This window comes from Micromesistius poutassou, assembly GCF_964030765.1.
Source record: "Micromesistius poutassou genome assembly, chromosome: 23".
NCBI lineage: Eukaryota > Metazoa > Chordata > Actinopteri > Gadiformes > Gadidae > Micromesistius > Micromesistius poutassou.
In genome coordinates this window covers 3,812,150-3,838,038 of record NC_140293.1, presented here as the reverse complement: position 1 = coordinate 3,838,038, position 25,889 = coordinate 3,812,150, and the positions used below count along the sequence as shown (strand labels likewise).

The 25,889-nt window shown below is 44.8% G+C and overlaps 4 protein-coding genes across 4 annotated transcripts; 1 reads left to right on the top strand and 3 right to left on the bottom strand.

Moving 5' to 3' along the window:
* Positions 1-82: 82 nt before the first annotated feature.
* slx1b (SLX1 homolog B, structure-specific endonuclease subunit) lies at positions 83-4,938 on the bottom strand. Its single transcript, XM_084487231.1, has 5 exons — positions 4,525-4,938; positions 4,349-4,400; positions 1,770-2,111; positions 1,103-1,321; positions 83-831 (listed from the first exon to the last, which is right to left on the bottom strand). The coding sequence occupies exons 1-5, from the start codon at positions 4,695-4,697 to the stop codon at positions 802-804; spliced, it is 816 nt and encodes a 271-aa protein (XP_084343357.1). The 5' UTR covers positions 4,698-4,938; the 3' UTR covers positions 83-801.
* A 373-nt stretch (positions 4,939-5,311) lies between these two features.
* Positions 5,312-6,638, top strand: LOC311368534 (bolA-like protein 2). The gene is made up of 3 exons (XM_084487334.1): positions 5,312-5,476; positions 5,975-6,072; positions 6,171-6,638. The coding sequence occupies exons 1-3, from the start codon at positions 5,414-5,416 to the stop codon at positions 6,268-6,270; spliced, it is 261 nt and encodes an 86-aa protein (XP_084343460.1). The 5' UTR covers positions 5,312-5,413; the 3' UTR covers positions 6,271-6,638.
* Positions 6,639-8,904: 2,266 nt separating this feature from the next.
* On the bottom strand, positions 8,905-11,892 carry LOC311368459 (protein c-ets-2-A-like; the record flags this gene model as incomplete). The annotated part of the gene is made up of 7 exons (XM_084487265.1): positions 8,905-9,120; positions 9,421-9,535; positions 9,664-9,862; positions 10,369-10,566; positions 10,935-11,138; positions 11,288-11,407; positions 11,874-11,892. 7 exons carry the CDS (start codon positions 11,890-11,892, stop codon positions 8,905-8,907), a joined length of 1,071 nt encoding a protein of 356 aa, XP_084343391.1.
* A 2,374-nt stretch (positions 11,893-14,266) lies between these two features.
* On the bottom strand, positions 14,267-25,759 carry pygmb (phosphorylase, glycogen, muscle b). Its single transcript, XM_084487322.1, has 20 exons — positions 25,397-25,759; positions 23,362-23,463; positions 22,991-23,069; positions 22,540-22,643; positions 21,576-21,707; positions 20,969-21,080; positions 20,657-20,739; positions 20,154-20,297; positions 19,761-19,853; positions 19,430-19,576; positions 18,739-18,902; positions 18,503-18,617; positions 18,006-18,107; positions 17,761-17,908; positions 17,549-17,607; positions 17,184-17,325; positions 16,380-16,587; positions 15,741-15,875; positions 15,467-15,533; positions 14,267-15,278 (listed from the first exon to the last, which is right to left on the bottom strand). The coding sequence occupies exons 1-20, from the start codon at positions 25,637-25,639 to the stop codon at positions 15,129-15,131; spliced, it is 2,529 nt and encodes an 842-aa protein (XP_084343448.1). The 5' UTR covers positions 25,640-25,759; the 3' UTR covers positions 14,267-15,128.
* Positions 25,760-25,889: the final 130 nt, after the last annotated feature.

The following is a 25,889-nucleotide window of genomic DNA, read 5'->3' as shown; positions in this document are numbered from 1 at the left end:
TTGGTGTGTGTGTGTGTGTGTGTGTGTGTGTGTGTGTGTGTGTGGTGATGGCTGGTTTAACCAGTTTGATGCACCTCAGGTGTGCAGCCTCACCCAGCCCCAGAGTTGTATCAGTCTGACTTGGGCCAGGTGAGGCTGCTTAAACCAGCCATCACCCACACACACTCCACACCATACTAATAAATAATTTTTCAGTGATTAATATTATTCTATTTTCAGCATTGAATAGAATACATTCTTAATCAGATAAGTCTTTATTTCATTTTGTATGCAAGACGTGTGGCCATTTGGGGTTCACAAGTAATTGCAAAGTATTGAGTACACTCTCAAAACATAAGCAGGTTTGCTTCACGCTGCACATTTTAGGCTCAGATTTAAGTACTCAGCATCCCCACCTAGTCCTATTACCACCAAGTATATGGTATTTAACATAATATTTCATGGTACATCTATGGAATATTGTAAAACAGAATACAGAACAAATTTGTATCCTGCAACTTAAAACCAAAAAAAAAAAACACGTGTTAACTTGACATGTATATTTTTAATAAAAACATGATATTTCAACAGTTCCTTACCCTACTTTCTCTTAGTGACACAGCTACTTTCTATTGCTTTTTGCTCAATCCTGTTTCTATTTTTAAAAGTTTTGCGATAAAGTAGCACACAGATTAAACAGACAAAATAAATAGATATATACATACAGTACATGATTTGTAATATCAACAATGATCAATGATGATGGAAGTAACAAAGGGTCTTGTCATGATTGCATTATTTACATTTACATGTTTCTTACGGTCAGATCTGCAGTTGGTCTGCCCAGTGACTCTGTGGAAGACCAGAGGATAAGACTTAGCAAGTTAAGTTCACCTAATGCAGCGTCAAATATGTTGCTTTTTATTGCCTCTGCAATATTATGGACTTGAGGAGTGTCCTAACCTTTTGCACTTTATCCTAGTTAGTGTCAAATATGTTTATTGTCACACACACACACACACACACACACACACACACACACACACACACACACACACACACACACACACACACACACACACACACACACACACACACACACACACGAAGGAAGTGGCCTTACATGGGACGAGGACGTGGCAGTGATCTCTTCCAGGTCTCCATGGCAACCCTTTTGATGGCGGACCAGGCTGCCCCAGAGCACCGATCTGTGACAGGACGGACATTCTCCCTCTACAGGGAGGAGGTGGGACGGCTCCGTGCACAGGAAACGCTTGGCCAGGCAAATCATGTGGCTGGTCATGGGACAGGAAGGTTGGAGGCAGGTCAGTTGCTCTGCGGCCTAGTGAGAGAGGAAAGTGCCACGGTCAACTCTTTGCTTTCCCCTGATTGTGTGTGTGGAATAACAAGGAGGAGGAATAGGTGCTCGGGATGTAGGGTGTCAGACAGCAGGCTAAACATTTGATTTGTATTGTATAATGTACACCACATGTATACATTGTTGTCCTGTGCTTTCAAGGTAGAGGCAATTCGCGTAGGGACAAATGAAAGTAGTCAGATGTCTTGAAAAGAGAATAATGGATTACATGTCATTATGTAGTATCATTTGATTTCCATTCCAACTAAGTCTCTAATCTTCAGTAGAAGCAATGACCTTGAATCATTGGTACTGCATCGGCGAATGCTTGACAGTTGAACAGCGGTGCAACGACGTGTCAATACGACTCGAGTCGTTCATAACGCCCCCCGATCTCTTCAGCACAGACTAGCCTAATAGAACAGAGGCCTACCTTGACGGGACGTCTGCACAGGAAACACAAGTTCTTCTCCGCCTCTTCCTCTTCCACGGACGACGACTGTGGCGGCGGCGGCGGCTGCTGCTGCTGCTTCTTGGCCCGGACGGCGCCGAACGCCAGCGGGATGTGCAGGGGTGGCTGGAGGCCGGGCTCAAAGTCCATCCGGTACTCCTGCTTGAGCCAGCGCGTGGTCAGCGGCAGGCGGTCCCAGGGGGGCGCGCGCAGCATGCTGGAGACCACGCGCCAGTGGAACTGCAGGCTTGACTCCTTCTTGGCGCGCCGCGGCACGTGGGTCAGCCGCCGCGACGAGTGTGGGTGCTGCCACGCCCACTCAAACTAGACGGATGGGCGTGGGGGTTAGGATTGTCGTTGACCCAAACGGTTGGGTTAAAGGGGCCATATTACACCACCGGGTGTGAGTGTGATTAGCCGTTGCAAGCCGTTTTGAAAATCTGCCTCTCTTGACATCAGTGGGCGACAAGTGGGCGTGTCCACCTAGATGTGTGATGGATAGATGAGCAACGTTTGCTACGGTCCACTGGGTAGGACTGTAGCAAAGGTGGACACGTCCACTTGTGATGTCAGAAGAGGCACATTTTACAACGGCTTGTAACGCTAATCGGCTTGTAACGCTAATCACTCACACATGGTGGTATAATATGTCACCTTTAAGGTTTATGGCCGCCCATTATGGCAACCACAGAGGGCCTAGAAGTCACTCCCCTTCTGAGGTCCCCTTACACATGAGTTCTCGTTCATGGGGGATATGCCGTGTTGGGTTTATGGGCTTGTCCCATGCACTGAAAATCAAACAACGTACCCTCTGTCACCTGATGGGTTGTTTGGGCCTTGCCCTCAGAGGCCCTCAACCCCACACAGTCCAGGAGAACTGATCCCGGTTTGGGACACTTCTGACGGCCTGTGCTGCCTAAAGGCTTAGTTATGGTTCCACGTCAACGCAACGCGAGGGGGTTTACGGACCCCTTACGTCCTTGCGGACCCTCCTTGCGTCCACCGCAAGGGCCACGTGCGGCTCCCAAAAATTGGAACCTTGCATCGAGGTGACACAGCAGTAAGGGCTGTGATTGGTCCGCTCACTAAAACCTGAAGCAGAACCAAAACAGGTTCACGACTGTGTCGAAGCGTCTACATGGTCATTGCGTTGCGTCGACGAGCCTTAACTGAGCCTTAACACTTAACGAGGATCTCTTTCACACCCCATAGACCCAATCCTGCATTCATCTCCAAAAACATCACGTCATTTTAGGGATATTGTGCTAAAGGCTTCCTATCCCCCCCCTCCTCATTATATACTATGTGAGTGTGAGAAAGTGAAACCTTTCTCACTTCCAGCGACAGGACGGTTCGCTATGTTTGAAATGGTCCCCCCTGACACATGGTATGGCCTAATGGGCCTTGATTGGTCCACCTGTGACTAATTAGGTGGCCTCTTTAAGGGGTGTTGCATTGTTTGTTTGGAAGGGTTAAGGAAGAGGTGGCTTGACGTGAGGCCACTACTTACACCCTCTTGTTAGGCTAAATGATGCTGTATTTCAGCTAGAAAATTGCCAACAGCTTTTGTTTTATTCTTTTCAAATGTTAATTTGTATTTTTGGAACCATTGATTTATTTTGTTTATTTATTGTTCGGTTTGTTTTTGGGAAGTGAATAAAACTTTTTTTTTTTTTCTATTACCCTCGTCTCACTCTAGAAACCAGTTGACCACATCCCGAGGTGGAGTGAGCCGAGAGGTTCATTTCCACAGTGAGTCCGAGGCGGAGCTGCTCTAATGTGCCCGGTTTGAGCATTGATGATGTACGGCGGCGTTCAGGTCCATACAGCGGTTGTTTTTTGGTTGTCCAAGGGCCGCACTCTCTATAAAAAGTGTTTACCTCTAGGTGAGGGTGTTTGTTAAGCCTACATTTGGCAGGCTGCTGGGTGTTAGAGCTCACTCTACAAGGGACGTGGTCAATGCTACGGCTTTTCTCAAAAGGTGTGTCAATGGATGACATTTGCATGGCTGCATCATAGTTTTTTTTCCCCCCAGCCCTCTTGTCCGCCATTACAGACTGGTAATGACAAGGGGCGCAGTCTGGAGACAGGGGGAAAACAGCTCTTAGCTCCTCAGCGTATAGCATAAGGCTCATTCCTCTGAGCTGTTACGATTTGATACACTGCCCTTCGCTTATGTCTATTCCATCTGTCACTAAGTGGTGTTCAGGTGCCACACTGGGATTAACAATGACCAGGTATTCATTTGCTTTGGTTACAGGTTTTACATTGTTGAATTACGCCTACAATAACATACCTCTTGGGGCTAGGGTTTACAGGCGTCACAAAATGTGGCATCTCTGTTTGAGATGGTAATTATGGGCTATACAAATACAACTTTTTTTTGCTGTCAAACCTTTCTTTAAATGTTTTTCATTGCAATTAAATATATGGATGTTGGCTGCTTGTGAAGTTGCATCAAACTCACAAAAACTGACTCCCAATCCTACATTTTGGCTGGGTTACGCAAGACCAGTAGGCTATCTAATAATTACATTATGCCAAGTATGTATACTACTCACCCGTAGAGCAGCAATGTCAGAAGGAAAGCCATGTATAATCAGAACCATTTCCCTGAATAGGAAGACAAAACAGCATACATAAATAATAACAAATTGGTCGGTTGAATTTGAAATATGAAGTCGTTTTTGTGTTATAATAGACAGTTTGTGTTATAATGTCTGTCTGTATGTATTACCATGGCCCTCTGCCACTCGTCCTCTTCGCTCCGCCTCGGTGTCGGCCAGCATTGTGCTGTCCAATGCGACGCTCAGGGTTGACCGTAAACCCAATATAGATGCGACCTTTAAATTTAGGATTGGTGCAAAATAACATGTATACGCCAAAGAAGCTCTCTACTTCTACTACCATTTTGTGATTTAATACTTAAAATTGACTAAAAACAACAGATCAACAAGAGACCATTTTTTAAAACAAAACATATAGGCTACCATATACATCTCAGCGGCGACAGCGATGTTACACCCGGTCACTCATCTTATAAAACAAGACGAAATGGATTTGAAGATAATATAACAAAAACAACAATATTTTGTTGTCATTGGTAACATTTTTCCATTTGTTAGCTCATGGTGGCTGTATTGTTGTCACACTGCTGACGATACGGGTGTGCAGCCTCTGAGCCGCTGTAAACAACAGGCACGCTAAATATCAGGAAGGCCACGATTTGCCTGATTCAATTATATCAAGAAAGGAAAGATAACATGTCTATAAGAAGCGTTATAAGATTTGATAATTATCGAAATAACATATTTAATTTAAAATAAAAAATAAAAAATATATATCAATGTAAAAAACACCTTCACGAATATTCTTTGAAAACAGTGAAAACATAGCTGTGTCCCTTGTGCAAGGACCCTTTAGATCTCTTTCCCTATTGGCTACTTCAAAAGCCTAGTCTGTCCCACGGATTTTAAACAACGCACCACATTGGTCAATACTTTTTCATGACGCGTTTGGTTCGTTTCCTGATTCTGCCAGAATCATCAGAAATTTCCCTCATCGGCAACCAGTGAGGAATGAATTAAGAACGCTTTCTTCCAACTAGGTTTTTGCTTAACTTCACTATGGTTGTTACGGCTGAACTGCTTCGTGATAAACTCTTGAAAGAGCTTGAAGCAGTACATGTGGTATGGTTTGTTTAAAACACGTGTCTTTCGAGCTTAAATATGTCTATTATGGTTACACGACTAGGCCAAATAAATGATTATGATGGTTGGATCATAATCATTTATTTCCAGAGCACTATAGTTTTATCTGAGATACCAAACCCTTGAGCAACCAATGCTCCTGTTTCAAACATGTCTATATGAGTCTATTATCAGTGGCATTTAAAAATGTCACTTCGGCGAAAATTAACAATCAAGTCAGTGTGTTTGTACTTTTTCTCAAAACATGGTTATAGCAATCATAATTGATCATTTTCACCTAAAAGATTGGAGTATTACTTTTATGAAGATCTTAAAAATAAAATAAATCTCTGGAATAATGTGTAAACAAACCCGATTGGTTTGGTTCATGCATCTGACTTTTATATCATACATCGTACCATACAGTCTTGTTATAACTCATGTAGTACATGCATGGAGCCACAATGACCGCAAATTTGTTCCCTATATAATGTATAGGAGATTGAAGATACATCCCCAAACAGATGTGCGGCCAGCTTCAAAGCCCTAATAGTGTCCTCCCAGTTTGAGGGCAAACCACTGCTACAGAGACACAGGTATTGTATAGCACTACACAGCATCCAGTTGACCTGGCAATCCGCATCCACAATCCAAAATAAGAAGTAATGAATGTCTGATCCCTTTTGCACGATAGACTCGTCAACGGCTGTTTAGCTGAAGAGCTGAAAGAAATCCACGCATTTGAACAGAAGACGCTTACACCGGAACAGTGGGAGAAACAGAAATCTCAGTGATGAACACGTACATTGAAACATGCACTGATAAGTTTATCACGAGTTACACATCAGTGTAACTTAACAAAGTTACTCCAATGTATCATACAGTATAAGTAATGATAAAATGCCTTTCCCTTCCCCCTCGCTGTCTCTCTTTTTGATTAACGCTATGGTTTTTGTAATTGTCCATGGATAATGTTAGATGTTTTTACTTGGGTAAAGGCATTATTCAAAATGAGAATATTCATGAAGTCCTGGTCAGGTATAGACTGACATTCTTTCATGAGTTATCTATAATGCAATACAGTGATACAGGCCATCATGTTTAAGTCACTAAGCCACCAGAGATGGAAATCCCAAATGTTCAGGTTCCCAAAATTGTTAATTTGCAATCCACACTTTATAGAAATAAATGTCCAAATGCATGTGGTACATTAGAATATCCACATTTCAACACCTTAACCTCAAACCTGAGTCATAATAGCCGTTTTATAACCATTGTAGAAACAGCGCCTAAATTGAACACCTATATGTCTATTTAAATCTTTATATTTGGGTTTGATGTATCAAAATAATGAATGCAGTGACTAAGCGCCTTGACGTCATATATGGCACCATTACGCTCACTGTTTAATTCCCTTTACTTACTCTTGTCTTGACACGCCACATTGAATATACATAATTAATTCAATATTCAAATGTTCCGACCACTCCCACTCGCAAAACACATTTATCCCTGGGGCGGAGGGCAGAGGCCCTGAATAAGTCCACATTAGGCTAGGCTGGTGTATGGTGAACCTCGCATAAAAGGGCCGACGCAGGTCTGCACATCAAGCGTAAACAATGGACCACTCACAGACGGACCACCTGCCCTGGGGTCTCCATAGTCGCATGGGGTTCAGAAGGGACACATTAGAAGCTCTCTCGCTTCCTTCACTGACCTTGTGTTTACTGGAAACGGGCAAAGCTTATTATGAGGCTATCGATCCCGCCCCCCCGCGTCGCCAGACACATTTCCCCGTCCACGCCGATGTGCTGAAAAAATAAGCAATGTTCTCCAGTTGTGGTGCTTCCCGTTTTGAGTGAGAATAGTAACGAAAAGAACATACTTAAATGTAAAATTGCGTTTTGAAACATGAAGTTAAACTTCCTTTCAGGCATTGCATTCATTGACATGAGATAAGAGCTTAATTCCGAGGTCTGTGACATTTTATCCCAATCAGACTGAACAGCAAAACTGAAAATGTTCATATTGTGCACTTGACATCTGATGATCAACATTACATAAAATAAAACGTTGGGAATCAAAATAACCTAAAGTTAAAGGTCAAATTACATTTTTGAGGCTTGACTTGTTTTTGATGTTATTTTTTACAATACCTACAATTACATTTGATAAACTAAATATTTACAGCCTCAATAATCAACCTAATGGATCTCAACCATTTGTATACATACTCGCCACTGATTGTAAATTAATAACTTAGTTATGTTAGAAGTATACATCTAGTATGTTTTATTATACAGCTGAGAGGAGTGCATACAACACAATATTCTAATGGACAAGAAGAATATTAATATTGTGCGCTATTCCGAGCATGTCGATTAGAATGGCATCCTTCATGTTTGACTGTTTCATGAGTAACAGGCAGAGACCCCATGATTATGTCAAATGAAAAGGTTAGACGTGTGAAGTGCAGTGTGAGAGACCCTGCTCAGTGTGTGAGGAGGATTATTTCCACCACTTTTACCCCCCATGGCCGGTCTGCCATGCAGCTAATGAAACATAAGATGCAGTGTGGGTGGATGGAACATGGAGTGAGTGTGTGCATGTGTGTGCAGGAACATAAAATACATTATTTCATACCAATGAACACTTGCAATCTTATGGTGCAATAATTCTGATGAAACAAATCATTTTATATGAAAGTATTACAAGATTTTTTGTTCACAATTAATTTAAGAACCGGGAACGGTAATAACCCAAACTAGGTTTAATGATGGCTACCACTTCAACAGCAGTATCGTATGTATAAAGTCTCACTCAATGCCCCATGCTTACATGTACTGTTCAAATATGGATGTCAGAGGGTGGCAGTATATTAAATACAATGCCCAATCATCGTCAACAAAACGGCCTAAATGAAACCAGTCTCAATGGACAGAACAGAAGAATACTAGTGTAGTTAAGATTAGAGGAACTAGCTAGATTCCACCTCAAATTATTCTGGCTTCATGTGGTAAGTGTTATTAAATTAGCATGTTTCATTTCTCTCAAAGCTCTGGCCTCCGACCCGACACATGGTTCTTTGCCTCGTATAAAGTTATAAGAAAGACAATATAGGGGCTGGATGTACAAAAAACCCTTTTAATCAGCCTCAATTAGCTGTGGCCCCCAACTGCTCTGTAGAAACAAACCTGTCCTCCAAACCTCAACCCCTTCCATCCAGACACATACAAACCACAGAAAATCATCTCTCATTTATCAACAGTGGATTGTACCATTTTAACTGTGCAATCTGTAATAATTTACAATAAGAGAAAAATATACATACATATACATGATAGTGGGTATAAGGGGGCAGGATATTGACGAGTGCTCAGCTGAAAGGCTTCTGGGTTCGATGCCCAACGTCTGCAGTGTACCGACGCTCAGTCCTGGTTCTTGGCGCTGACGTCCAGCATGGCGTGCAGCTCCCCGGGCTCGTAGCCCAGCAGGCCCTGCAGGTTGCACACGAAGCGGTACACGTAGCGCTTGCCCGCCGTCTTGTGGATGATGTTCTTGTCGTAGTAGTAGCGCAGGCCGCGGCTCAACTTCTCGTAGTTCATCTTGGGCTTGTTCTTCCTGCGGCCCCACAGCAGGGCTACCTGAGGACACGTCCGGGGGGGGGGGGGGGGGGGGGGTCGACCCGAAAGAGCAGGGTGTTAGGTCGAGTCCCGTTTGATCTGTGCAGCCTTCGACCGGCGTTACGGTCTCAAAAGGCTCCGTAGGCCACGTTTTAGGACACCCCTCTAACCCTAGCCCTCCAAAGAGCTTATCAACCGTGGGTTGATAAGTAGGAATCAATTCCTGGTTCCAGGAATGGTTAAGAGGTGTAATATTTCACCTCCACTGTGAAATGACCCATTGGGAGAGAGTCCATTGTACACGTGACTCATGTCACCTACCTCATCGGGGTCGGTCAGCTTGAACTCCCAGCCGTTGCCCGTCCAGCTTATGCACGACTGACAGCTGCGGTCGGTCAGGAGCTCCAGGAGGAACTGCCAGAGTTGAATGGGGCCACTGCCTGGGGAGAACCGCTGTTGGTTACCAACACCTCTACGGACTTCATAACGGCATTGGGGATCAGGGCATACGGTCGGTAATCCAAAAGCGGGTTCATCATCAGAGAGACTAAGAGAAGTCTGCACGTACCTGTGTAACCCGCCAGGATGGCTGCTGGTATCATCGCCCCTCCCAGGTCGGTCTTGTTGCCCATGAACTCTTTGAAGCCTCTGTGGTGCTGCGGCAAGACGAAGGGGTCCATCTCCTGGATCTGAGTGGTCCAGGACAGCGAGCCGGTGATGTCAGCGTCCTCATAGTGGATCATGTCCACTTCTGAATCCGTCTCTGCAGGCAGACACACAATGAAAAGAAAAGACAATTTGATTCAGTTTAGAAAGTATTGAGTGTTTAGTTTATTATTTAACAACAGTTAATGGTGCTTTAGATTAAAGCTATTATTGGAGTGTTATTTATTAGAAATGGCACAGCCATCATTCAGCTAATAGTGAGTGAAATCCACTGTGAGAATATTGGTGAGTTTCGAGTTGACCTCACCTTCCTCTTTATGAGCACATTTAGATTTTAGACTACTCTCGGCCAAGTTCGGACCAATAAGGGCACCTCGACCGTGATTCGGGAGTTGAACTTACCCATCAATCATGTGCGTGAACACAAAACTTCTTAATGGTAGAGAAACTTGGGGGTGGGGGGGGGGACTTGGGGGAAGAGAGTAGGAGCGCAACGGGACCTCTTTGGATTGTTTGGTTTAAAAATCGTGCTCTCTTTTCCACTCTCGTGTCTTCCCTACAGCACCTTCAACCAAAGCAAACGCAAACAGATCCGAACCATACCTCCGTTTTCCCCAGCTTCTTGCCGCGGTGGGGCCGAGGAACTGCTGCTACAAGGTCCATTGCCGTTGAATGTGAAACAGTCTTTGTGTTGCACCAACGCTACAGGCTCCAGAGTGTGGAGCTGCTGGGCTTGGTCCATGTGAGCGTCACTGTACTGCAGGTGGCCACCCTGCTGCTCCACGTACTCTGCATAGTAGTCTAACAAGAGAACGTAAACAAAGGGCAAAGATGGGAGGAAGAAGATTTACTGATGGGACGCACTGTGCAACGCATTGGTAAATGGCGTGCATTTATATAGCGCTTTTATCCAAAGCGCTTTACAATATTGCCTAACATTCACCCATTCATGCACACATACACACACTGACAGCAGTGTCAGCCATGCAAGGCGACAGCCAGCTCGTCAGGAGCAGTTAGGTTTAGGTGCCTTGCTCAGGGACACCGAGACACTCGAGCCGGGGATCGAACTAGCAACCTTGCGGTTACCAGCCAACCCGTTCTGCCTCCTGAGCTACTGCCGCGATGCGAGTTTAAACAGCTTCACTGCGGTTGAAAGGCGCCTTCACCTCTTTGCATCGTCTCCAGGTGCTCCCACAGTATCTCCCCGGCGGTGCAGTCCGAGGTGAGGCCCAGGAACGTCTCCCTGTCCAGCTCACACAGCTCGCTCCCCTGCATGCCCCGTAAATTGGGACCCAGGCATTGGAGGCCAAACTCGTCCCGACACCAGTCCAGCCAATGGTTGACTTCCCACTGGGACCAGAGATGAGGATCTAGAGCGGAACATAAAATGATAGCTAAAACCATTATGGAATGCAAGGATGCTTCCTCTTCTTTTTGACCCATTGAGCCAAAAAGTTTAGTTTTTGCACGGCACATTTTCTTTCACCGCGTTCCTCCAGGTGAGGGGGTCCGACAGTACCTTGTGGGAAGTGACGGTCATTCCTCTCCTGGGCGAAGCCCTGAAATGTAGCGTTCACCGCCTGGCTCAGCACCTCCTTACTGGTGGGCGTGAGGGGCGGGACCTCCAGGGGGTCCGATTCTGAAGACAAAACAGGACACAGATTTAAACAAACCTCCTCCACATAGCCCTTGTTACACTCTTATCAAATGTGTACGATATGAAGGATTGATTGTATGAAGCGAACCATCAATTACATTTAGTTTTATTCCCTCTCAATAAAACCAAACTGAAAATTAGGAAGATTGTATGTTTAGTTAAATTTATTGCACACTAGATAAAAGGCCCAATCAAGGGAAATCATCATACATGGTCATCAACAATAACACAATAAAGTAATGGACCATCGTGGTCCCATATTGTAAGCGGCAAAGAGGGGCTACGGCGCATACAGCAGAGGCAGCATCCAGTTTAAAACCCAAATCCACTATAAAACACATACAACAATCAAAAATATAATCAAACTTTTCTTTCTATTAACGTAGCCAGCGCCTCCGTTTCTTAAACGTTCCCGGAGCTGATAGACTGACTGAGGCTCACTCCTTACCGTAGGTGATCCAGTCCATCCGTAGGCCAGGGGTGATGGAGAGGAGGGAGAACTGAGCCCGCCAGGAGGCGGCTCAGGGGCTTTAATAGAGTGGGACAGCCAGGGAAGGAGGGTGGGGGGACAGCCTGTGACGGATACATGTCACTCATGTGCACCGGGGCGGGAGGAGATGGAGGCCAGCTGAGGCATGGAGAGTGGTGTTAACATGTAGGTTTATTAAAAGGTGTTTTTGTTGGATTTACATTGTGATGTTCCTTTAGTAGAGTTTAATTAGTGGGGGGGAAGAAAACGTAGGCTAACTGGCTTTTTAGGATAAAATAAATAATAAAATAGGAATATTAATCTGTCTATACTGCCAAAGTTGTAGAATTGCTTAGCTTATATTTCTGTCAAGCTGTAATGTCAAGCCGTCTTAAAAGCAGCAACGGGTTTGTTTTGGCCTACTGTCGTATAAGTTCTCCGCACAATGGGGGTCAGCATGTTAACTGAACGTTGTGTTGGCGAGTGTGGAGACCCCTTTTGTATGAAACTGAAATACAAGACGGTACAGGCTGGTACTAGCTGCCAAGTTTAATAATATCTCTGCAACACGATAGAATTCTTTGAAATTACATCAAAAATGTTATTCTCATTCTGGTGATTTTGGTTCATAATTGTTCTAAACTAATGATCATACGTTGGACAACTTTAAACTATACTAGAAATACAATATTAAGGACATAAAACTTGTTTTTTGTTTTGGGTTTAACCTTCGCTTTAGATAAAGTGGATTCTGAGAATAAAATATTTCTTCAAATTATTTTCTTATTTCAAACTTTGCATAAATTGCTGGTCTAAAAAGATGCATTTAAATGCTTACTTTTGGCTTACATGTTTAAAAATGTAGTCAAGTTAAAATACATACAATCCATAAAAACTGTCTAGAATACATCAGTAGATCTGTTTCAGTTCTGTTTTTTGGCTGTACTTGGTTCTGTTTTTCTCTTGTTGCAAACTCAAATCAGCGAGTATCAGTTCAACTTAGTCTGCTCCACTCAAGCTTTGCATTACAAGTAGGCTTACTTGACTGAAGCATTACTTTTTTGCGAAGATTAAAATAGAGGCATGTGATAGCCAACATAACATTAGGTTACAATATAACAACGTCTTGAACCAAGCCATTAAATTACAATTGCTTAGTTCAAGACGTCGTTATATTGGTCTAATGACCATATGAGTGCTGAGAATAAAATTTATTCTCAACTCAAATGGTCATTAGACCGACTCTTGTCCGCCCCCTACTGGCAGGTGTGATATGAAAACCAAAAGGCCATGTAATGAAACGAGCGCACAACTACACCATTAATAAGCAAAAGGCATATTCCTATGACCTTAGCAACGACTCAAGTCACTTTAACAAAAATGTCAAGAGAAAAGGGAATAGTGGCTAATGGTAAAATATACATTTTATTCGAGGACAGCAACACTAGGCCAAATCATCTCGTTTTAAAGGAGGTCTGCCTCTTCCTTCAGCCGCCCTTTCGGTAGTCATGAACGTGGACCAGGATCCATCCGGACGGTCCGAGGATGGCCAAACACATCACGGTCATCACCCCGATGCTCTCCTTACACACACAACACGGGTTACTTTAATACTGACGTACAAAGGTAGCGATCACACAGCTCCGATACTAGTAGGCCCCACGTTGAGAGTACTCACGACGACTCCGATGTGGTCCTTGGCTGGTTTGCTGATAATGTAGTTGGTTCGTTGCGGTGTCGCCACATTGGCTTTGGAAATAAGTCGAGGTCGACGACTCAATAATACCCGCAGAAAACCAGACATTTTTGACAGTTTGCCAGTCAAGGTTTGCACGATTTAAAAAACACTACCAGGTTCGGGAACCCAAAGCAGGTGATTGTGGTGGCGAATTGAGCCGCTCACCTGCACTTAATAGGCCCTCCTGTGGCACATCCGGTAATTGGAAACCACGTGGGATAATTGACATTAGACGCATTTAAATACAATCAATCCACATTGGCAGAGGAAAATTACAAATTAAAGTTCAAAAAGTGAGCGAGGTTGACTTCCAAATTCATTGACCATTCACCATTAACTTCCCTTCTATCCCATTAGCATCCGTCTGTTCTAGCGTATTGCGGTGACTGCGACCGGATGCCTGGACTCTCCTAATGATTAACCGGCCAGCATCCCATCATGGATTTAAAATGTTTTGCCTTTATAGATATACGTCAATTATGGCACCCATTGCACTCCTGACGGTGTTCAGACACTCTGTGTCCCTCAAGATTTCTTCCTTGCTGAATATTTGGCCTGTTAAGCACTATGAGACTGTAATGGTGATTAAGGGCTATACAAATACAATTGAATGGAATTCACTCATACGAAGCAGCAGAACAATAATGTATCTTTATTACGTTACCACAAACAAGCTGCTACACAACATAAGGTTAATGCGGTTTTGTGGGTTAATCAGGCCTGGGTGGAAACACTCACATAACTAACGGAAAGGTACATTTAGTCACCTGACAAGGGGTGGAGCAGGTCAAGACAGAAGGCATTTGTTCCCCCCTCTCCCTAACAGTTTGGGTGAGGTCATCATGTACTCGTTGTCGTGTACAGTGGCAGTGCTATCCCGTTCAGCAGTGAACCCACAGTCGTGCATACATTCAGCAGGAAACACAATGAATACTGGAAGAAAAAAGAAATGCATGGACATACCTCAACAAAAGAGTTGGACCTAGTCTTTGCCAAGTTTAATAAATGGTGCAAATACCAGTGCATGGCTCCCAGGCACGTCATAAAATCACAGTGGAGTGTGGATTGTGCATAGGAAAATACATATTCATCTTCTGCATACTGCATTGGCTATTTTGACTTACATGGAGTGTGTTTTGGTAGGATATTCAAAGTGTGTTTTTGGTGAAACAACGTTGGCTTATATATTATATATTTTTAAAACAATACAGTGACAAAACACTACCGGAAGACGAGGCTGGTGTGAAAAGGAGACAATCCCAGATTAATACAAGGCAGGTCGGTCGAGGTACAGTTAGGAAGTCCTTCTGATCCCCACAAGGGTTGAATCTCACCATCTACACAAAACACAACTACGTTTTTTTTTTTTTTTTGCACCACAACAAACAACGACTGGGGAGGGAATGAGGTGTGGTGCCCCCACGTTGCGTCCGGAGACCCCCCCCCAGGTCGGCGGGGGGGTTTGGCGACGGCGGCGGTGGAGGGCGGGTGCCTGCTTAGCGGGGGTCGTCTGGGGCGGGGATCTTCTCCAGGCTGGGCTCCATGCCCCAGATCTCCCGGGCGTACTGGGCAATGGTGCGGTCGCTGGAGAATTTGCCACTGCTGCCGATGTTGCGGATCACCATCTTGGTCCACTCTTTAGGGTCCTGGTAGGAGGGGGGGGGGGGACACACACACACACACACACACACACGAGAAAGGGTAAGCTTCTCAGATACTGCTCGTAAAACGCCACACTGAAGAATTTAATATACAACATCGCTAATTGGAAGAAAACAAAAAGGTACTAAAAACACATCATATAGTTGGCGTGGGTTGTAACCATTTGACTGACCTTGTAAAGTGCACTGACTTTGTCCTGGCATTTGATGTATTCCTCGTAGTCTGCAAACACTTTGAACCTGAAACACACACACACACACACACACACACACACACACACACACACACACACACACACACACACACACACACACACACACACACACACACACACACACACACACACACACACACACAGTTTGTTAGGCTCACCACAGCACCTGAAACACGGACGTGCCAGACCCCCCTCTCTGACCGCAGGGCTCTGTGTGCACGCGGCCTCCCACCTGTCGTGGTTCATCAGCATGTTGACGATGTCCTTGAAGAGGTCGGGCTGGCCGGGGCTGAAGAAGCCCCCTGAGATCTGGTCCATGGCCTGCCTCAGCTCCGGGATGCGGTCGTAGTACGACTTGGCGTCGTAGCTGAGAAGGCAGATGTAGTTGTTGTTTTAAATTTAAATAAATACAAATATGTAGAGGATAGGATTCAGCTCCACGTCATTACGACGCAGAGATGTACACTCGGTCTCAAAGACACCAAGTCCAATAAGGGTGCGGACGCAGGAGTCATGATTTTTCGATCCCTACTTGCAACATTTGATTCTGGTTCTTTGATTTAACAAACAAACTTTTTTAAAGCTACCTATTTGGAAGTATTGTATAAAATAGGTTATTAGTATTACAGTATTAAACCTTGAATGAAAAGGTTTCCCCTTTTGGTTATCGTACATCTCGGCTACTGTGCCCCGCTATGAACAGCATAACTCCCAGCCCAGGGTTTTACATCCTAGTCACATCATTGACATCAACGATGTCCCAGGGCCTCAATCTAACCCAATGACTTAAAGCCTGACTTCATCAATGAGTGCTATGACCGTGGTTTCAGAGGTCCACGGGCGTTCCTACTGCACCATCCCCACTACGTACCCCGTCTGGTCCATGGCCTGCACGTCGTCCACCCGCATGCCGAAGATGAAGAGGTTCTCCTCGCCCGCCTCCTCCGCCATCTCCACGTTGGCCCCGTCCATGGTGCCGATGGTCAGCGCGCCGTTCAGCATGAACTTCATGTTCCCCGTGCCGGACGCCTCCGTCCCCGCCGTGGAGATCTGCTCCGACAGGTCCGACGCCGGGATGACTGACGGAGGGAGGGAGGGATAATAAGGAGGTATGAAAGAGCGCTGGATTCATTCAGGATTGTTCTATAATTCCTCAGAGGGCTTTACAGCTCAGCTTTTAGGACACAAAATTAAGAAAATCTCTTTTTTTTCTTGTCGTTTTCTTGCCTGTGTAGTATCCCTACATTTGACACCTTCGAACGAAACACAAAATTGTGGCTGATTCAGCAACAATCATGCTTGCATACTTTACAATGTGCTCTGTATTATTGTTTATAGTATTACTTTCCATTTTCTTACTTTTTAATAATGTTAATCTGTATTATTATTTTTAACCAGGGCCCCACTAGGGACAAGTGTTGTAAATTAGTTTTGGCTAGAGACACTATGATGCAAACATCGAATGACTGTCTCACACTTGTCTCTGTTTCTGTATCTGTCCCTATTCAAATAAACCTTAAATAAAATGTGTTATCAGAAAGGGGCCTGGCTAACCGGACCATGAAGCTCTAGTCGTTTGGAGAACGAAGTAAAACACAACTCGCCCGCTTAAGAGGTTTCAGAGGGTTTTTTTCAAAAGCTGGGATGAGATGAGTCCACATTGGACGCTCCTTACTCTTTTCGGCCAGCGTGACCTTGTAGTTCTCCAGGAAGATGACCTTCAGGCGGTCTCCCACCACCGCGTCGTGGTTGACGATGTCCCCGATGGCCGTGATCAGCTTGATGATCATCTTGGCGGTGTGGTAGCCTGGAGCAGCCTAGAGACCATGGCAAAGGAATCCATTTAAAAAGCCTACCCCAATACTAAATGTTGTATCAGATTTCCTATTTCACCATTCCTCCTCTCTGTTAAAAAGGAGAGCGATCCAACATCTTCTAGATCATTAATCAAGGGACTACTGGACCTTGGTGTAGGTCTGGCGTATCATTGTTACAATGATACGGTGTTGTGGTGTGTAATAGTGATGTCATCCTTCTCACCTTTCCTCCAATCATGATTGTCCTTGGGGTCCATGCCTTGTTTGGCTGCTTCTTAATGCCTTAAAAGAACAAAGAGGTATAACAAAGCGCATTTCATTATAAACTGTTCCCCAGTGAAATGACCGGAGGAGGTCAGAGACAAATCACAATAAAAAGAGGAAAGACTATGGGTAACACAGTCCATGTAACTGGACGTGCTTCCTGTCCCTTACGGTTGTAGAAGGTGATGATGTGCAGGCAGTTGAGCAGCTGTCTCTTGTACTCGTGGATCCTCTTGACCTGCACGTCGAACATGGACTCCGGGTTGATCTTCACCTTGTAGTGCTCCTCCAGGTAGGCAGAGAACTTCATCTTGTTCTCCTGAAAAAGGCGCACGTTTGGGTGGAACAGACTCTGGTTATTCATCTGTAGATCACGGGACAGAACGCTTGGTTAAATCGCGGCACGTTGTACCCACTTGTTTGACTTTGGCGATGTCGCGGATGAGGGAATCGTCGTCCACGAAATCGAGAAGATTCTTCAGTTGGTCCAGGTCTCGAATGTAGTCGTCACCGATTCGCTGAACATGAGGCACGTTGATAAAAAAAAAGAAATAAAAAAAAAAAAGAGTCCATTGGCTTATAGATAGTCAAGCATGTGTTAACGAGGTGCTGCAGGTAAGGTTTAAGAGCGATAGCCATCCGTCAGTTACTAGTCACTGAAACGACAACGAGTTAACTGCGTCCACCTCTGAATGAGAGCATTACGATTTTCGTTTCTGACCAATCATGTCACCTCTTCTCCGATTGGTCTTGCATGTCGATCACAGGTGCATGAAATGCACCCCCTTTCAATGGTAGTAATAAAAAAGTACTAAGTAATATAGTAAGTAATAAAATCTTGCCCGCTTCCACTCAGTCTCTACACAACTCTCAAACCGTACCCAGTGCACCCCGGAGGTGGGCGAGAGCGTACCTCTGCGATGACCTCCGCCAGTCCGGGGTTGCTCATGACGAGCCACCTCCTGGGCGTGATCCCGTTGGTCTTGTTCTGGAACTTTTCAGGGTCCATTTCGTAGAAATCCTTGAACCTAGCACAGTTACAGAAAACCTTTTAAAAAAAATAAATCAAATCAATTTCAAAAAGGAGGGTTCACAACCCCTCCACTACATCCCAAACCACAACAGCTCTCTCAACAGCGGTGCCCTTACACCGTGTCCTTGATGATCTCCGAGTGGATGCGGGCCACCCCGTTGACGGCGTGGGAGCCCACGATGCACAGGTGGGCCATGTTGATCTTCTTCTGGTCGCCCTCCTCGATCAGGGACATGCGGCGCAGGCGCCCCTCGTCCCCGGGGTACAGCTTGGCCACGCGCTGGAGGAAGGGGGGGGGGGGGGGGACGGTGAGAACACATGAGGTCACCGGAGAGGGAGACACTCAACAGGTGTTCCTCAACACCGCAAGTGTTCAACGATGGCAACCGAAACATCAAACACCTTGAGACGCCTTGAGATTTGAGTTAGGGCGGTGCGATTAATCTAATTTTGATCGCGATTTCGATTTTTGGCTCCAACGATCACCAAACTAATATAATATATATAAAAAAATTTTTTTTTAGCAGATGGATACATATTTTTACATTATTTTATATTTGAACCTTTTTTTTAAAAATTTTTTTTTATGGGAGTTCTCAGTGATGACAAAGTGTTTTTTCAGAGAGAAATGCTGAATAAATGGCATCATGTTTTCAAACTCAAAAATATTCATTTGAATAATCGTGATTTCAACATTGACCTAAATAATTGTGATTATGATTTTTTCCTAATTTGAGGTCCAATTTGAAAACCTTGAGATGAATTTCACTGGTCATTTGGTGAACCAGAGGCCGGGGCCCTCCGTACCTCCAGGTGGCGCCGGTTGATTTCGTAGATGATGTTGAGGTGGCGCGGCAGGAGGTTCTGGAACAGGTCGATGGGCCAGCGCTCCAGGGCCTCGGGCAGGACCGTGTGGTTGGTGTATGCACACGTGCGCACCACGATGTCCCAGGCCTGGACACGGCAGGGAACAGAGGGTCACCCTCCTGTCTGATGCACTGTGTTCGTGCCTTTACAGTATTTGGAGGTTTTATTTAGCGATAGACAAAGTCATCAGTTTAGGCCTCAATATAATACCGTAGTTAAAAAGGCTGCATTCCAATAAGGAGTCAGAAACCCTCGCACACTTTTTTCCTACCTTCTCCCAAGAAAGCTTTTCCAGATCCATCAGGATGCGCATGAGCTCTGGGATGGCCAGGGCGGGGTGGGTGTCGTTCAGCTGGATGGCCACCTGCATACCAGAACACATTATTCAGAGGATACCGTTAATAAGCCAAGCATGTCATCACATCACATGGTGATTTACATGATGCCGTAATTACAATGACATTGTTATTCAGATAATAGATAATTCTATAAAACCGATATTCCAATGACACTGCGATTTCGATGACGACCATAATTCTAAGACCCCTGTGACCCAATATTCCTATTCAATGACTGAAACATAAAGCGCAGTAGTAATAGTGATTACTGAATTAAAAGGCGGGTTCAGTGGGGGGCTTGGGGGGGGGGGGGTCCAGCGTCCTACCTTTTCGGGCAGTGTGCTCAGGTCCATGCGCACAAACTCAGTGGAGCCGAACTTGGAGGATTTGAAGCGCCGGATGATGTCCTGGAGGGTGGCGGCCACCACAAAGTACTCCTGCTTCAGACGCAACTCCTTGCCCTCAAAGAACTTGAGACAGTAGAGAAAACACATGCGAGATGTTCAGGATGATACAACCGTCCACCGCTTTGAACTGCTCATAGGAACTCAATCACACTGTGATGGGAGACTTTGATTTTGGTTGGCACATGAATCAAAACTTGCTGACTAACTAACTAACCAACCATCCAAGCAGAGATTTCCCCACCATGGTTCTCAACGGACCACATTGATTTTGCATATTGATTTCAATATCTGTGAGGATGCTTGATTGATTGATTGATTGATTGATGTGTAAACAGTTGGATTTCATTTAAAGAGTAAGTTAGACACATGTTCTGACCTTCCAGGACACAATGTGTTGTAGGCATGGGAACAGGTTCACTCACGTTGTCATTGGGATACAGGACACGAGAGATGTTCTCCGCCAGGTTTCTATCAAGAACAGCTTGGATGTAACCGCCGACATTGACTGTGGAGGAAGAACAGTTTCACGTGTATCTTACAGTAGATAAATATAATGTAGAATTTCTTAGCATTTTCTCTTCCTTTCTTCTGTGTAATCATGACCATCATTTGTATCTTTGATCTTTTAACACAAGCGTTACTCCAATTGAAGCGATATGAATCACAGGCTGATGCCACCTTCCCTTGGGTAAATAATAAAAACAGTACAATAGAAAGCAGAGGTAAGGACTCACAGTCCTTGAGGTTGAAGTCACAGGGGGCCTTGGCAGACCACAGCCTCATGGTGTTGACCACGTTGTTCCTGTAGCCGGGGACCGGGGTGTCATAGGGAAGAGCCAAGACCACCTGAAACACACACACACACACACACACAACGTGAGTATCTGACGTACTGGACGACCGCAACAAACTTTCATGAACGGGCAAATAAACAGTGAGTAAATGGACAGTTTGGTCGCAACATGTTGCAGTTTTCTGGGTTTCTCGCCTTTTCCACTGAGTTGAGGCACTTTAGATCAATTTGAAGCCACTTTGATACTATGATGTGTTTGTTGAATGTTTAGAGTCATGTGTCTGCACAACCCCTATAGTAAAGCCTTTACATGATTGGGTGCACTTGGTTAGGATCAGATTGTAGTTGTTTAGATTCACTTCTGACCACTGAAATTGCGACACATTTTCACACAGAAAACCAAAAACTAAAACCGTGTTGCAATTGATCCAAGTACCCGCTGTTTGTGTGATTTGTTTTTAACCAATGACCACTCACACATAACAGCAGAATATGTAGTGAGAGAGTCCGTTTAAAAAACGTTTCTCCACTCCTCCCACAGCGCTCACCTGGGTGTCCAGCCACTTGACCCCCTCCGGGGTGTGCTCCACCCGGCCGTAGTAGTGCACCGGGCGCATGTACTCAGGGCGGGCCTTCTCCCAGGGGTTGCCATAGCGCAGCCAATCATCTGCTTCCTCTACCTTTTATAAAAAAATAAAATAAATAAAAACATATCAACCAATCCCACTTTCCATTGTTGTTATCCGTACCCACTATCACTTAGCTTATCATAGGGCTTGTTTACGCAAGACAAATATTTGGATTGTACTAGTGGTTTGGCCTTCTGATTGCATAATGATCCTAAAACTTATCTGTTTTCACAATGTGCTCATAACCGTCTCAGCTTGTTAACTGGGGCGGTTTATGAGAGATCTCTGCTTGAATGGGCATCCACAATAGGTTTTAGGTTTGCACAACATCCATGGGCTGCACAAGAGACAATGGTTGGTGATTCAGCAATCGTGGTGTGCCAGTTCACATTGCTTTGGATAATGATGAATTAGCACGAATTAGCCCTTGCAATCAGAAATGTTGAGCGCCGATTTTAGACTCGAGAACCACTGTTAGATTTTGTTAGTATTCATGCGTTTCCTTTACATACATTAAATTGGCGATCGCAAAGATCTTCATGTAAATAAATGTCTGTTAAGTCACAATCTATTACCAAATGATGTAACACAAAAGGTGATTGAGCCTATGGGCCACTGATGAAAGCCCTTGCATTTGCAGTATTTTTAGAGTTTTACACTCTTTGAGATTATCACTTTAAACTGGATTTCTATAATACAAATGCATGACATACATGACATGTTACAGACGTTACAGATAATTCTGATAGTGTAATTCAGCCTGGTATGTGCAAAATATGCAATATAGAAAAAAAGTAACTTTTTTTTTTTAACTTGTGATGAAAAAATGTGAACGATAATTACTTTATCTCTATGACCTAGTCACAACACACGGCCACCATACCTGCCAGCCGTCAACAATCTTCTGGTTGAAGATACCAAACTCATAGCGGATGCCATAACCGTAAGCAGCCAAGCCCAGGGAGGCCATGGAGTCCAGGAAGCAGGCTAAAGGTCAGAGGTCAGGGGTTAGGGGTTAGAGACAGGAGACGGGCCAAGGCAGGAATACAAAATAGAGACTGGGCTGTCTAGATCAGTCACCATGCCATGAACATTATGGCTAGTCTTATACATACGATAATACTACAGAAAGTAAAATCATATTATATACACAGGTGAATATGCGTGTTGGTATAGCATATGCAATGGTGAGCAGGACGGGTCAATCGGTCAATCAAACCAGGGGTTCTGATGCATCAGTGAATGCTTGGGAACCCACAAATTATCCTGTGGAAGGTCTGCATCCAGTCCTAACTCCTAGAGCCAGCCAGCCAGCCAGCCAGCCAGACACTGACCTGCCAGACGGCCCAGCCCCCCGTTGCCCAGGCCAGCGTCCTCCTCGATGTCCTGCAGCTCCTCCATGTCCAGACCCAGCTAGAGGGACCACAACAACAGGAGGAGTCACTCCTACGGTTGTCCTAATAATCTGCGTCCTTACTTGGGGGTTAGGGTTAGTGGGGGGGCAGATATTAATGTGTGGTATATTGAAGTCAGTGTTTTCCCTATGCACCCGTACAGGTCAGGTATAGTACATCACCTTATGAAACAAGGCTCTTTCTGTGCTTCAAATGTCTAACCCTGTACACAGAGGCATTAGAGAAGCAGCCCCAGAATTAGTGATATGACTGACACCCGTCTGTGTCCTGAAAAGGGGGTCCCTTAGTACCTGGTAGGTGGCCTCGTCGCATGCGTTCTCCAGGGCCAGGTTGACCATGGTGTTCTGCAGGGTGCGGCCCATGTAGAACTCCAGAGACAGGTAGTACACACGCTGCGGGGACACACACACACACACACACACACACACACACACACACACACACACACACACACACACACACACACACACACACACACACACACACACACACACACACACACACACACACACACACACACACACACACACACACACACACACACACACACACAAAATTTGGCAGGTTGATTTTTTTTTTTTCCACTTCCACACTTTCCAAGTGCGTCATTGTAACTTTAACTGAACTTATTTATCCGTTCAGTGTTTATTGCTGCATGAATTGCACAATTGGCCGGCACATTGTGTATCAAAGGCTGCTTTTCTAATAAGATTAAGTTTATTAAACACTCACAGGGGCCAAAAAGGACACATGCACACATACATTACAAACTCACGTCTTTTTAACACTTTGAATCCACCAAACTTTCAATGCAACACCTAGTAATCCTTCCTAGTAATTCATGTAGCCATTTATGAATGGCTTTATTAATTAACTATTGAACTATATCACGTATGGACAACCCCTTATATTATGACTAAGAGCATGCTTGTAATGGAAGAGGGCCCAAAATGAACCACCAACGGCCCAGCCCCAGTAACCTTCAATCCACCTGTTGTCTATTTCTGAATATCTTCCTGGGTCGAGGGGAACAATACAGCAACAGGCGTGGAGAAAGACAAGCAGCGGAGGCGCCCCCTGGTGGTGAGGAGATATAGTGGAGCCTTCCGTTCTTACTGAAGGTTACACAATGGCCAAGAAGATCACTACTTCATATGAGAAAAGTACTCGTGAAAGTTATGCCTCGGAGGTTGTCCTCCGCACCGAATCGTACGTTTGAGGTTCAAGATGAGTCATCATAGAAAAACAGGATGTAGATACAGCCCAACCAGCTGTCAATATTCAGAAGTTAAGCTACTAGATCCTAAAATGTGTCAAGCAGATTTGCAGGACACAAAATATGAGTAGGTCTGCAACTGTAGGTTCTGACTGGAACGAGTGCATGCATTATGTTCCCATGGGCCTAACTTATGTGTGGGAACCAGGAAGAAGGGCCAACAGAGGTTATGGACACTTGCTTTTTATAGAGAATATTCGCTTGTTTGAACGAGCAAACTATAGCCCCATGACGGACAAGTGTGCTCACTTCTTCGTCACTCAGTCAAACTGTAGGCCTGGGCCTGCTGCTTCCATCAGCAGCGGATTGCTGTGCAGGAGGACTGATAACCATCCAGTTAAAACTTGCTGAAATGGAAATCCAGCAAAGGGTAAGAGGAAGGCTAGAAAATTATGTTATACAAACTGAACGATAAAAGGCCCTTGCTGTAGGCTGTAGCCCAAGATTTATGGAAATCCTGAGAGAATAAATAAAGTAAAAATGTAGGCCCATGCTTCATCATTGTGGATTTTCTGGGATGCTTGCAGGGGGAATCCATTACGTAATATATAATTTAATAACGAGTTGATTCTGGCGACTGGGTTTAGACAATATAATAAACCCCCACCCTCCCTCCCTCCTTCCTTTGCCAGCAGTCATAGGGTCACAAACACATATGTCTTTGTCATTAGTTAGGACTGTTCGCCTTTCATCAACGCAAGGCTATACATTGTCATGTTCAGGGGGATGAACGAATTTATTTTCATAAAAAAATAAATTTGCAGACGCAGATGCACAGACAGTACATTATGTAACCATCAGTGACACAAGATGACACCGTTCTGATGACGCAAGGAAACAGCCTATACCAAAATGGAAAATAACAGTGTTGCAGATAATAATAATGGGTATAGGTCACTGCGTCGTGACATCAAACCACTAGACGTTAATAGCCCAATGCGCAACAATTATTTACTGCCAGCCTCCCATCAGAGGTGGACGGCGTACGTGCGGACTGACAGGAGCGCCTGCAGGGTCTGCAGGCTGCGGCAATGGCCCCTGATACTTACTTTGGGGTCTTTTTCATAGTAGTGCTGCTGCGTCCGGATCCATCGTCCAACCAAATGGTCGCGAACAGTGTTGGCCAAAGCGAAATAGTAGTCTCTTTTGGTGGCGACGTTGCGGTCCTTTACGAGAGTAAAGTGAAGGTGGCGGTTGAAATTGGACTTAATATCCGTCACGTTTTCTACCCCGGCCAGCCCACGCACGGAGATTTGTTTCCTCTTCTCCTGGTCTGTCAGCGGTTTAGCCATGTTGGGATGTTATAATTTCACGCAGATTTAGAAAGACAATAGATAAAAGCCGTAAACGTAAAGGATGGCAACTGTGGAAGTGAACAGTCACACTTTGCCTTCCTTATTCGTCTTCCTCCTGTGAACAAGCGGCCGACCTATGGCATACGCGGAGTTGTATTTATATGAAGGGGGGCGGTGCCCCTGACGGAGCGGTCCAATGAGGAGCCGGTTCCAAATGGACCAGTGCCGCTCTCTCCTGCATGTGCTG